This window comes from Podarcis vaucheri, assembly GCF_965113315.1.
Source record: "Podarcis vaucheri genome assembly, chromosome: 3".
Classification (NCBI taxonomy): Eukaryota; Metazoa; Chordata; class Lepidosauria; order Squamata; family Lacertidae; genus Podarcis; species Podarcis vaucheri.
The window spans coordinates 35,600,119-35,614,475 of record NC_138761.1 but is presented as its reverse complement, the minus strand read 5'-3'; the positions used below and the strand labels follow the sequence as shown (position 1 = coordinate 35,614,475).

The 14,357-nt window shown below is 44.2% G+C and overlaps 1 protein-coding gene across 3 annotated transcripts in view; it reads right to left on the bottom strand.

Moving 5' to 3' along the window:
- ALK (ALK receptor tyrosine kinase) overlaps positions 1-14,357 on the bottom strand; it is a 411,412-nt gene that overhangs the window by 6,194 nt on the left and 390,861 nt on the right. For all 3 annotated transcript variants that reach the window (XM_082214794.1, XM_082214795.1, XM_082214796.1), the window contains 6 exons: positions 13,930-14,059; positions 6,858-6,955; positions 5,082-5,174; positions 3,589-3,690; positions 2,943-3,077; positions 1,368-1,458 (listed from right to left, as the gene is read on the bottom strand). In XM_082214794.1, coding sequence (XP_082070920.1) covers positions 1,368-1,458; positions 2,943-3,077; positions 3,589-3,690; positions 5,082-5,174; positions 6,858-6,955; positions 13,930-14,059 — 649 coding nt within the window. The remainder of the gene's footprint in view (positions 1-1,367; positions 1,459-2,942; positions 3,078-3,588; positions 3,691-5,081; positions 5,175-6,857; positions 6,956-13,929; positions 14,060-14,357) is intronic.

Here is a 14,357-nt window from a genome sequence, read left to right as displayed (position 1 = left end):
GAAAGCACTGAAGGCTCTGCTGCCCCTGGATTTTCTGCAATAAATCACAGAGCAGTGTCAGCTGGATGTGCGTAGAAAGGATAGATGAGAAGGATAGGAACAGCACCAGCAGTGAGGATCATGGGGCACTTCCTATTGCCACAACAATGCAGCAGGCACACAGCTTATTTGGCTACCTGTTGTTGCTGTTGCTCCTTCTCTTTGCTGTTGCTGCCTATTCAGCTACCCTCTAAGCATGCAGACAGTAACCAGAACGAGGAGGCAGAAGAACACAGCCTCTTCCCCTTGCCTTCCTTGCACTCTCTCTCCTTCTGGATGATCATGTGGATTGGACCCAGAAGAAGAGGGCAAGCAAATGGGCACTGTAAAGATAAAGGTACCCCTGACCATTAGGGCCAGTTGTGACCGACTCTGGGGTTGCGGCGCTCATCTCACTTTATTGGCCGAGGGAGCCGGCGTACAGCTTCCGGGTCATGTGGCCAGCATGACTAAGCCGCTTCTGGTGAACCAGAGCAGCGCATGGAAACGCCATTTAACTTCCCACTGGAGCGGTACCTATTTATCTACTTGCACTTTGACGTGCTTTCGTAGATATCGACAAAAAGGAGATGCTGTCCCACCAGTTTGGTCATTGGACCTGCTGGCACGTGGCTTTCCTCTTCCTTTCCCTCTAGTGGGGAAAGAGAGCAAGCAGATGAGCCTGGAGCAGCTAATGTGTGGTTTCTTGCTGCCATGCACTTTGCACAGAGCAGAGCAAGATCCCCTGAAAGCAACGGGACTTAAGATCATTCCACCACTCTCAAAGGGAACTGCATAGGGGAGAGCAAGGACATGTCACCAAGTCCCATGTGCCAGCCAAGCCAGTCTTTGGGTGTCTGGAAAACCCAACTTCTTCAAAAGAAATAAAAAAAATATATTATCAGAGCAGAAGCCCTCAGACTCCTTGTAGCAAGGACTGCAGCTTTTGAAATGGATTCATGATCTGATCCAATTCAGAATCTACCTGGATCAAATCAGGTGAGGAGTCCGCTTTGCAATCCAACATATGGATCCACACACACACACAGACACCCATCCCTAATCACCATCACACCCTGCCTCAAGGCAAGTTTTGAAAGGAACACTGGCTTGTTTTCTTGCTGGGCACTTCACATTTGATCCATAATGACTCCCATATATAGTTTGCATTGCAACTGAATTCACTTCTTCAGGTGGTCTGGGGAAGGGGTTGGGCAAGAGTCAGAGACATTGGCACCAGGTTGTGCTCTGGTTGTCTTGGCTCACCCATTGTTTCTTTTCCATGTGCTCCTTCTGGCATTTCTTAGACGAAACAGCATAAAATAATTGCCCTGAGATGTTATAGATACCTGAGTGCAGTATTCAATCCTCTCCAATATTATGGCAAAGTTTGGCCGGTCTTCAGGCTGGTGTTGCCAGCATTGCGTCATTATTCGATACCTGCAATGAGAGCAGAAGACCAAATGGTGAATGGCAGGAGAGTGGGTTAGGACACTGTCTTATTTATTATACAGAATTAAACCGACTGGTCCAGTAGCTCAGTATTCTTGACACTGACTGGCAGCAGCTCTTCAGGGTTTCAAGCAACAGACCTTTCTGTAGATGGTGGGGCTTGAATCTGCAAGCCCTTTCATGCAAGACATGCACTCAGCCACTGAGCTATGGCCCTTCCCAGGCTAAGGGACTAAGGCAAACAAGACTAAGCTGCTATAGGGCACTCCTGGCCACAGAGGACACTATTGTGAGTTAGCAGGGGACAGGCATTGCTAAACATAGAATGTCTGAAGCTGGTGCTTTCTCAATGACTTTTTTATGTCGCTATCAAATCAAAAGTAACATTGGAGGGAGGGGGCTTAGTTCATAAATACAGTTCTGATTGTGTCCCTGGGAATAACATAGCTGAAATTTGGCCAAACTTAGTTCAACCGAGCCACACCAAAAATTGGCTAAAAGTGCTTGAGATGGAGCAGGTTACCTAGTAGCTTGTTACTCAAATACAGTGGTACCTCAGGTTACATACGCTTCAGGTTACAGACTTGGCTAACCCAGAAATAGTGCTTCAGGTTAAGAACTTTGCTTCAGGATGAAAACAGAAATTGTGTTCTGGCGGTGTGGCAGCAGCAGAAGGCCCCATTAGCTAAAGCAGTGCTTCAGGTTAAGAACAGTTTCAGGTTAAGTACGGACCTCTGGAACGAATTAAGTACTTAACCTGAGGTACCACTGTAATGCCTACCTAGGTAAGGGGGAAACACAGCAGGGACCTTGATGATTCATTTCCTGGAAGCATCAGGACATATATTGTTATGTGAATTAAATTTAATTTGAGGCTCTTAGGCCATTTGTAAGAGAAGCAAAGGTGAAGACTCCTGAATTATTACAAGAGGATGAGGACTCTGAACATGGCATCAGCTGGTAGTTAGTACCCACCAAAATGACAGTGACTGCAAAGTTAAACCATTACAGCTAATGAAAGAATTTATCCTACAGAAAATAGTGAAGCAAATTTTTATGAGGCTAATGGCACCATCCATGAAAAAGAGGGACATATCAGAGCCTTGGGGGGACTTCAGGGTTTGCAGAACTCTCCCACACTCCAAAACAATCTTCAGGGGGAAAAACTGAGAAGCATGGTCAGTGGTTATAGAATGTTTCTGGTTTGTTGTGGGTTGTGGTGTGCAAGATGGAATACAGGGATGGGGGCGGCAGGATGCAATGGAATGGCACATCCTGGAAAACAACTTGGCTGGCTGGAACTCTGAATATGCTGCTCTGCAGCATTTCGTTGCAGGTTCCAGTTGTTATAGCAGATTGGTGAAATATATGATACTGGAAAACAATCTTTGCAGAGTAAACAGGATGAGAAGAGATGCCAGAACATGACAAGTTGAACCCATGGAGCAAGCAGATCCTTAAAAGTTTCCTACACAGGGCCGGGGCAGTTTTTGGGTGGATCCATCCTTCCTCCACTTGTTACGAACTCCAAGACCTCCTGGTTACTTTTGCTGGGATAGGGCATATACCCGAGAGAGAATATTTCCCACAGCAACACTCCAAATGACCTGGACACGAAAGAGAAAGAAATATGGTCACAGATAGATACACTGAAAACTACACAGATATACTTGGATTGGGGCCAGTACTGTACTGGCAAAAAGCCTGTCATGTGGTACACCCATTCACGACTGATTTTGTCGACTGCGAGATCCTTCTGCAGCATCAGAGTTATTGTGCTGTCTCTTCTTTCTACATAGGATCAGAAGTCTCAGGTCACATGAGAAGCGTTTGCAACACGTCGTGATTACTGTCTAAGTGCTTCAATTCCTGGGAAGGGCAATGCTGGCATTGGAAAGGAGTCATTATATGGTGTCCTTCCATACGACTTCTGGTGCTACTTAGCACTGCAGGAAAGCACTGCAGATCCTACATGGCTAAATGTAACATCAGAAGGATCCTTGTGTTTTTGAAGAAAGGACATAGGTTGCTGCAGAAGAAACGTGGCTGCTACAGTACATTTAACCAACTGGCAGCAGGTGGCTTGAAAAATGGATGGAAAATATGGAGCAGGCTCACCAGGTATCCGTTTTGGATGTAAATATCCCTTCCATGAAGGCCTCGGGGGGCATCCACTTGACAGGGAGCATTGCACACCCTCCTTTTCTGTAGTAACTGGCTCTGTTGAGAAAGCAGGGGGAATTTAGAAGATGAAATCAGACATGAGTGCACAGTCATGTGACCATGGAGGCTGACCCTCATTGTTCTGGAATTGACTGACTGGGTGAACTTATATGCCACTTCTCCACAACGAGCTATGCTCAAAGTGGCTTACAGCAAACATTTAAAACATCTAAACGTATGAATTACAGAGCATGGCAGTAAATTAAAAAATATTTACAAAATAATCTCAACAATCTAGGTTTAAATACAACGCACAAAACTAGAGTTAACTGACATTAAAGTTTCTGATACCGGTCCTTCCTGCACTCCAAGGAACCTGGCTTAAATACAGTTCAGAGGGCAGGAATTTCCTCACCAGGCTAAATGACATACAGTTGGCTCCCATATCCTTTCTCCAGAGGAGGCTGGCAACAGCCAAAGGCAGTGATGGTCAGTCTCTATCCCAGCCTCCTGGAAGCACCAAGTGCTGATGCAGGGATGTTTGGGGTAAGGTGATCCCGCAAGTAAACTGGTTCCCACCCTGTTTGCAGTTTTTAAAAAAGCAGTGCTCCCCCCCAAAAAAAAATGTTTAGAGGCACTCTCATTTTCCTACTCAGATTGAATTATTGCGCCTCAATGAGGCCAAGCTTAGATTCACAACATGTTAACAACATGCATACCCCTGTGTCCCCCCCAGAAAAAAGCACTGTATAAAGGTATGAACTGTTCCAATCTTATGCCACATTTTTACTATAATGAATAATGTTCTTAAACAGCTAAGTTAAGTAAAAGGGTAAGTCATCTGTCAAAACTATTGAGTGGCCCTTCATTGCGTCATGTGATGAAGCAGTTCTCCAGCCTGACATTAGAGGGCACTGTGAGTGTTGCTTTTCAGATGAGATGTAAGCAGAAATCCTGACCACACACACAGTCACTAAAGTCTTCCTGGCACTTTCTGTAACTGCAGAATCATTAATCCAAACCGCCCTGGATAAATTCCAGGTTGGGTAATTACATTTTCCTGACCTTTCCCCCTCTTTTATATGCTGTAAACTAGAGAGATTTACTAATGACGCTGACATAGAGACTGAAAGTGACAGGGTCAACACCAAGGAGTATAAAACAGAACACAAGAGTGGAGGGGGGGAAAGGGAGAAATGGGAGCGTGGCTGAGGATGCATTCACAACAGAACGCAGGATGATGGACTCTGAACGTGAATTGTGGAAGTTGGGGTTAGTCTCCAGTTTCACAGCAAATGCTAATACTGTCTGCAAGTTGGATCTGGAAACATTACAAGTCCAGGGCAAAAATATAAGATCCTGCAAAGAAGTTAAGCCAGATAAACCAACCCCTTTTTATGGAGTAGGCTTCCACTCAATGGGGCTGATAATAAGCTGTGTTCTCTTACCTGTATATGTCCCGGGCCATCCCAAAATCTCCAATTTTAGCTATTCTCCCAGGGCCTTTACATGTAAGGAGGCAATTTCGAGCAGCAATGTCTCTAAGATACAAAAAGGAAAGGAGAAAAAGCATGTGAAACTGCCCTTGGAGGAGCAACGGCTCAATTCATTGGAAAAACTAAGGACAAAACTAATTGACTATTGAACATTTTCATTCATTCTTCTTTTTTTTTTTTTTTGGAAAACCGGTACGGGAGACTCAGCAGCACAAGATTTAAAGCTCCACAGATCACTCCAGTTGATGAATTTGAGAGCCAGTGGGGCTAGCTTTAACACACACACACACACACACACATACACACACACACACACACGGTACATCATCATCATCATTAATTTATTATTTCTACCCTGTCCATCTGGCTAGGCTTCCACGGCCACTCTGGGCAGCTTTTGACAGAACATTAAAAATACAACAAAACATCAAACATTAAAAACTTCCCTAGACAGGGCTGCCTTCAGATGTCTTCTAAAAGTCAGATAGTAGTTTATTTCCTTGACATCTGATGGGAGGGCATTCCACAGGGCAGGCGCCATTACCGAGAAGGCCTTCTTCCTGGTTCCCTGAGACCTCACTTCTCACAGTGAGGGAACCGCTAGAAGGCCCTCAGCACTAAGACCCTGGTCTTAATGGTCTGATGGGGGACAGGCAGCCATCTTTAGACAACCATGTATATTGCTCCTTTTGTGAAGCACACAACTAACATTTCTCGTCTCTCCCTCTCTCTCCTCCCCACCATCAGAGGCATCCCTCTGCTCACTTCTGCTGGCTCAGCCACTGTCACTCCACCAGTTCAGACCTTCTGCCTGCTTGAGCCTGATGGATACCACTGACCGAGGCATCCCGAGGGTCGGGAGGGGCTGACCCAGCCCAGGGTCTGCTGCATCCCAAGCCAGCATTGGCCAGCACTGATCCAGGCCCGATTGCCACACAAGCCTGAAGCTAGCACAGGGATTGGGTGCCCAATCTGCCTGCCCCCCTCCCACCTTCTGCCATGCAATTGGCCAGGCTGTGGATGCAGTGGTAGCTCCACTGCTTTGCAAAGCCTGAAGTCTAACTTGGGAGTAAGCATCATTTTGTATTTTAAAATGTGTTTTTAAAACAAACACCTGTAACCATGCCCTTGCCTGCCCAGCTTATGTTCCCTGATTCTGTTTTAAAACCAATCAGCACCAGCCCTAGTGACCCCCAATGTCCCCATATTAGCATAGGTCTGGTGCTGGGCCTCTATCGTCCGCTGCTCTCCGTGGGGGCATTTGGTCAACTCCTTGGAATTGGGCCCCACCTGCACCTCTTTGACTTTAGCTGCACCACTGACCCCAGAAGCTGAAGTAGAAGGAATGGCTTTGTCCGTTCTTCTCCGCCAACTGGTTTAAACACACACAGACACACAGAGCCCACCTTGGCTGGGCTCTACCCTCCCACCTTGGCTGAACAGCGAGATTAGAGCTACAGTTATTCAAACAGTGCTGGAAATGCCATATATGAAAATGCTTTCAAAAGCTTGTTATGCCGCAGCGAAAATATAATACCTAATTTGCTCCTCAAACTTCCCTTTTTTTAATATATATAAAAAATGTTCTGAACCTCTAGGGGGCAGTAGTGCACAACCTTCCTTGCCCGTTTCCTGCTCCTATTCTCCCGTTAGTCCTTTTGCAAGCTAAGTCAGTCACACAGGGCGTTTGGAAGTGGTCCCTCAGCAACAAATGCTTCTGCTACTTACCTGTGAATGAAGTGATTTTCTTCCAGATATTGACAGCCGCAAGCAATGTCGCGAGCCACATGTAGCAAGTCCAGCATGCCTAGAGAAGAGGGCTGGCTCTAAAGAAATAATGCAAAGTATGACGCTTCAGAGGATTATCTTCAAAACCTGATCACTTTAAGCAAAGAGCTGCGTGGCTACAATAATAGGCGCTGAATCTGTTTCCTAACCCTTTTGGAAACTCCAGTTTGCATTTATTTTAAAGGCACACATTGAAGCTCGCACTGTTGCAAAGATAGTGCTGCTTTTTCACTAGCTGGAGCACGATCACACTGCCCTCAGCACCTCTCTTGTGTCCTGGGCACCCATTTCACCCCCGTTTAAACCTTTTCTCCACCATCACTCACCATCTGCAACCTGCATGAAAAGCATTTTTAAAGAGGGAAATTATCCTAATTGAGACAATTCATATCAAATGTACTAATAATGGCACTATGCTGGAACTAAGCGTGAAAGTGAACGAGGGCTGCTATTCTCCGATTCTGCTTCTGGGCATTTTACAGGCATCTCTTTGGCCTTTGTATGAACAGATGTTGGACTAGATGTAAGGATGTCAGAGAATTCTGACAAAAAGTTTCAAGTGTCTGTCTATGACCAGGAACAGAAATCAGTCAAGTGAATACGATCAGTATTCAATCACATAGTTTGTGCTTAAATCAGCAAACATGACTTTTCATCACTGTTTTAATGTTTCCTTTACACTGAAATGAATGCAAGTTGCATAAAGTATGTAGAATAGTGGGCAGCAAGTATTGGGTGGAAACCAAACTGCAGTGGAACAGAAACAGCACTGATTGTGGTGAACACAGGCCAGAACAGAAACTGCTGTCCAGCTAAGGTGGGCCTCTGGCCTGTTCCAGCAGGACTTTTCTTGTTTTCTAAGTTGGTGAGAGGGAGATTTGAAGTGCATATTGTCTTCTAGTCTGCGTTTACGTCCAGGAGAGAGAGACCGCACTGATTACAGCGAAAATCAGGTAAAACAGGCTTCTAAGAACCTAATCCCAATCTAGTGCAGCAGCAGAGATATATTGTATAGGCACTTCTGTAAGAAGTCAGAAAGCTTTGTGCCAAACATTGGCTTTCCCTTCCAAAGTGCTTGAGAGGGAAACTCTATAGCTCAAAGCTGTAACAATCCCCAGCTTCGTCCAACTATTGATACCCAAGAAAAGCAAAATATGAGCAGATGTGACACAACACTCCTGTTATAAGCACCCTCTTTTGCTCTTCTTCCTTACCTGCCCTACTCTTTGAGTATGTAAGATTGGAGAGAGCAGCATCAATGTACCTGTGTAAATCTTTGTGCTGTCCCTTCGTGGATCTCTGTGCAATCTTGGTACAACAGACCCAGGTGATGACATTAGGATTGCCCTCGCCAGGTAGGCAAGGCTACTGCTAAGTTTTATGTAAAACTCTTAGCTGAAGAAGAAAAGCGCCTCTGCTGCCTTTTATTTGGTCTCTGCTAAAGTAGAGGCTCTTCTTTTGCCAAGGGCAATTTAGCAGGGTAATTTGTTTGAGACATGAAGCGTTTGGGCCCATTTTGTACAGAGATGCAGCGCACTGGAGTAGCCTTGAAATGCCAAGGAAATTCACTTTGCAGCTCCTTGCTGCTCTTGCTCCCCAGATGAAGGGATGATGCAGCCAGCTGGAAACTGTGTGGTTGTGGCTTGGAGGGAGGGAAGGGCTGGGAGCATTAAAGCAACGCATCCCCTTGTTAGGTCAAACCTTCCGAAAGGTGACCGCAAAACAAACTGACTCCATTGTTCAGCATAATCACTGCTTTGAGCAACATGCTGCAGGACACAAAGAAGGGAAATTACTGCTTATCTACCAAAAACCTCTCCTGATTGCTTTTCTATGTGAAAAACCCTTGAGCAGAGAAGTCTTTTAACACCTTAGGAGTTTGTTATGTTCAGAGTATTTGCACATTTCAATTTCAAGAATCTGGACAGCTTTGGGTCTCTGCCTTTATCAGTCTTATGTCATATTGGAGAAATAATGACCTTCCAACAGAGAATTTTCTGAATTAAGGTGAAATGCAAGTGAAGGAAATCATATTCAGCGAGTATAAAATATAATAAAACATAAAATAAAATACAGTCTTAGCAGACTGTTGATTCAGATTGCTGGTGCAAGTTTACACAGTCAAAGAAGTCTCTCTTATCTGTATCCCACAAGGGTCTGTGTTTGTATTAAAACCCACATGGATGCACATTTTTCCTGCCAGAGCTTTGAGGTCTCATTTATTTCTCCAAAGATCCTGTCATGTGTTTGCTTTTTCCCTAGTTTTCTCCATGGTGCTTGCTTTTGTACATTATAGTAGGAACTGCTGTGGTCTGACTTACCCTATCATATTTGTGTTAAGAGAGCTAATGCAGTGCTCTATGACTAGCCACCGCTCTTCGTAGCTCAGGTTGGCTAATGCTATGTTCTGTCACTATGTGTCCCTGTTTTCTGCCACGTGTTTAGCTGTAAGGACTCATGCACTGTGTTGTGACCCGCAACAACCAACAATACAAAGCATAAGCATCTTGCGCTCCTAGCTAGAGAGCATGAACGTTTAAAAATGACATCTACAGGCCTGCTTCTCAATCCAAGAAACCAACTACAGAAAAACAGCCACATATTGCTTGTGTAAACTCACTATGAATAATTCTAGAGGGATAACTGTGTTAGTTTGCTGCAGAAAAAACACTGTGGCTTTTTTCTTTCGTGGGAAGGGATTGGACAAGGTGACCTATGAGCCCACTTTCAACTCTGATTCTATGGCCCTGTTTTTGTGTAACATTAAACCACGGTTTATCACTACACGTATGAGTGTTGGACCCTCATCTTTCTACCTCCCCTTCTTCTGCCCAGGAGGGCTTCTGCCGAGTTTAGTTTTGCTGTCAAACAATCTTCGTCTAGCGTTACGTACAAGCCAGGAATCCTGGTTTACAACAAACAATAGTTGTTAAACAAGCCAACTTCAAGCTACGGTTTGTGAAGCTGGCTTATTTAACTAACTGTTGCAAACCAGGATTCCTGGTTCTTTTGGCCATGTAGGAGGAGGAACACGCAAGCCCTATGCATTGCTCAGGCCTACGGAGGTTCATCTCCATCTCCCTAGCTGCTAATCATACTGTAAGGTTTTATGCAGATGTCACCAACAAGTCCTTGAAAGCTAGCACATTTGTTGAGCCACAAGCTTTCGTGGGCCAGATCTCTCTTTTCCAGATGCACAAAGTATCATTGTCAGTTGTTATGCGGACCATGAAAGCTCATTTTGAGCAGCCACAGGGATAGCTTTGAGTAGCCAAATGTTAAAAAGCAGAATATTGGGTGACATTTTGTACTCAGTGTTGGAAACAACAACAATACATCAAATATAATACTGTAAGCATTCATAAGAAAAAAATAAAATACTATACACAGCCTTGATTCCCTATGGTGTGCATTGGTTGACTTAATCTGAGGTGGCTAATTTTGCTGGTGGCACCAATTATTCAGGGTGGTAAAAACAAAATAAAAAGGGATTGCTAGTAGATTAAAAAGGATGTCTCTAAAATGAGTGAATGGGGATTAAAATGGCAAGTGCAAGCAAGTGCAAAGTGATACATGCTGGGGCGAAAAATATACATTAATTGAGATAAATAATTGGCAGGGAGAGAGGGCTCATGGAGAATAGCTCAGTGAAAAGGTTGACCCAATATGCAGCAGCTGTAAAAAAGAGCTGAATTTCATGTCCAGGACTGTTAAGAGAGGGATTGAAAATAATATTTCCAATATTATAATGCCTTTTTACAAATCTAAAAAATGACCACATTTGGGGTACCTTGTTCAATTCTGGTTACTGCACCCCAAAAATCATAGTTGTGCAACTGGGAAAAGTGCAAACAAAGCAAGCAGATTGAGGAAATGTTCCAATATTTGGGGTGTTTTGTTTTGTTTTTAAAAATGTGAGTTTGTGTGGGGATGTAATACAGTTATACAAAATTGTGCTTGGTGTGGAGGAAGTGGAGACAAAGAGGTTTTCCTCACATATTAGCACCTAAGGTCATAAAATGAAGCTGAAGATTGTGAGATCCAGGAGAGGTAAAAAGAAGTAATTCTTCAAATAGTGCAAATCACTGGTTTTACATCAACTGATGGGAAGTGCCTACAGAGGGTGGTGAATGCAGCACAAGATATTATGGGCTGTCCCGTGAATCCGCTGGATGAAATAGCGGAAGAGCATTGCCTCAGGAGAGTGAGGAAAATTCTTAGGGATGATTCACACCCTGGCCGGCACTTTCTTGATCTCCTGCCCTCAGGCAGAAGATATAAAAGCATGATTAGCTGCACCAACAGGGTAAAGAACAGCTTCTATCCGTGGGCTGTTAGGCTGCTGAATGAAAAGATAACAACAGGGCAACTGACTTTCGGGTTTGGTAGGTGTGCATCAGTAAACAAGGGGAATTAAGACTAAGAGAGCTGAGTGGGGGGTGCTCGTCTAATCTCACTGTATACAAGTTGTACAAGTGACAATAAAGTATTTCAACATTTCAAGTTAAACTACAGAATTTGCTTCCACAAGATGTAATGATGGAGGCCACCAACTTTAAAGGGGGATTTAAAGATTGATGGAGGATATCAGTGTGTGCTACAAATGGTGGCTACATTACTTCCAGTAACAGAGGCAGCATGCCTCAGAATGGCATCATGCGCAGGAGAGAGCTATTGTGCTCCGGTCCGGCTTGGGAGCTTAGCAAAGCAGAATGCTGAACTAGATGGCATTCATCTGATCAGGCAAGCCTCTTCTTATATTCTTCAGTTCCTTTAAATCAGCTTTTATTTAAAACGGATTGTGTCTTTAATAATAATAATAATAATAATAATAATAATAATTTCAGCTTCCCTAAAGTTGGGTGCTATGTGAGTTCATTACACCCTGGATCTGTTCTGACATGACAGTCACTATTTAGCAGTGGCTGCAATTTCTCTGCATGACAGGAGAAAAAGCAATTATACGAAGTTATCTTTTTCATGAAGTCGGCCCTGGTCAGTAATGGGAAGACTCTCTAGTAATTTGAAATACACGTTTTAAAATGAAAGAACTACGTATGCTGATACCTGAGTGTCATTACTGGGGAACCCAGGGGAATGAGACTCACTGGGGTCAACACAGCAGACAGGCATTTCTGAACATACATTGCTTTCACAGCACTATTATTTCTGGTTTGAGTCAGTTTCTACTGAACAATAGCTTACAGTCCGCTATCAGCAGCTAGCAGGACACCAAGGAGAGGTTTTGCCGATTAGAAACACAGGAGAACTGCCAAGTTCCTTCAGGCTAGCTGGAAGGTGAAGTACAGAATACCCCTATACTGACATGCTCTCACCCTGTGTCACAGAACATGTTTCTGATACGCAGCTGACCTCAGCCGGCTAAGTGCTGAGCCTGCATTAACATGTTCTAAGTCACAACCACAATGTATCTGTGCCATTTTTCTGCGTAAAAGTATATACCTAGCTAAGCAGAGATTTTTAATGCACCTCAACCTGTCTTTTTGCTAATAAGCAGGGTGTCGCTTATCAACTTCACATACCAGAAAGGCGAAGTGGCCTTGAAGAGACTAGAAGCTCCAAAATGACGACTTCATGTAACAGACTACCAAAAATGCAACATTTTGCATGAGACAGAAGAAGAGTGAATTTATAAACTATCTGATGCCATGGTACAGATAGGAGACAGAGCGTATTTTTTGCAGACCAATTAGAAGTGAACATGGGGAGCCCACAAGCTGTACACACATTCTGTTATCCAATCATGTCGCTGAAAGGGATCGTTCATGAGCTAGCCATGTAAACAGAATGTTATAAAAGTTTCTTGAATTTTGTATTCAGGGTCCAGAATTTGGAGAATTTCTTTGGACCATTTATTCTTAATGCAGTCTGCAATAAATGTGAACTCTTTCCATGACGCTGCTGTCTTTCTTTGGCCAAAGGGAACCAGCATATTTCCAGACCACCTTTATAGGGTAACAATGCTATTAGCATCCTCAAAAAAAGACTCAGACTCCTTGGTGCCCTTTTCAAACATTTTCTTCCTGTAACACCAGAAGAGTTTGGATTTGATATCCCGCTTTATCACTACCCTAAGGAGTCTCAAAGCGGCTAACATTCTCCTTTCCCTTCCTCCCCCACAACAAACACTCTGTGAGGTGAGTGGGGCTGAGAGACTTCAAAGAAGTGTGACTAGCCCAAGGTCACCCAGCAGCTGCATGTGGAGGAGCGGAGATGCAAACCCGGTTCCCCAGATTACGAGTCCACCGCTCTTAACCACTACACTACACCAGTTCCTTGTTCAATATTTCTAGCAAGATTTCTATTCTCAAAATTATGCAGCAGCACTTCAAAAAATGAATGCATAAATGTTATTTATTCATGAGTGAGGTAGAGTGCTATATACCTTGAAAACTTGCAAATTTTGAAACAGTAGGAACAGTCTGATCTGTACCTTTCATCCAGTCTAGAACTGAGAAACCAGTAGAGTAACAACTGCAGCTTTATCATGCTGATATTTAGAATGGTGGTAGATTCTCTCTTAATGCAGACTCCCCTACGTTCAAGTGAAGTAGAAGATCACTTCAAAGATCTCGCTAGGAGTGCCAGCTTGGCCCCGTGACCGTGGGTGCCGGGGGCCATGGGTGCCATGCAGCATGCATGGCCCTGGCATCAAAATTTGTGCTTGCCCAGCCCCTTCATGGGGAATTTTGTGGGTGATCGGGCACCCAGGGGCCCAGGGAGTTGGCACCTATGGATCCTGGTGCAAGCTGGTTGCATGGTGAAGTGTTGCTCAGCTACCCCATCAGCACAAGACCTGCTTTGTGTTCATATATCTCCCCTAACAGCTCTAAAGTTCAAGAAAGGGTGGGAGAGGAAGAGCCACAAACCCCCCACAAAGATTCTTTTAAAGGAAGCAGTTGAGATATGTGAAGAAAAGTAAGCTACATTTAACCAAGGGAGACCTACTTGGAGACAAGGGCCCAGCATTAAGCAACTGTTTCCTCCTTACCGGCCTAGGCCGCGTCTCCCTCAGGAAAGATTTCAAGTCTCCTCCAGCCATGAGTTCCAGCAGAATAAAGCGTGGCAGAGCCTGCAAGCTCACCCCAATGCAGCGCACAATATTCTGATGGTTGAACTTGCTGAAAAGGAGATGAAGAAACAGCTTTTAAATCAAACGGTAAATACTTGCTGGGCAGATTTGAGATCCTGATAGCTTCAGTTATTGATCTAGCCCAGACACCCCCAAACTCATTCCTCCAGATATTTTGGGACTACACCTCCCATCATCCCTAGCTAACAGGACCAGTGGTCAGGGATGATGGGAATTGTAGTCCCAAAACATCTGGAGGGCTGAGTTTGGGGATGCATTTGCTTTGGAAAATGTTATTCCTTTTGAAGTGGTGTCATTCTTGTAAAACAAGGTAAAAACATGATTGT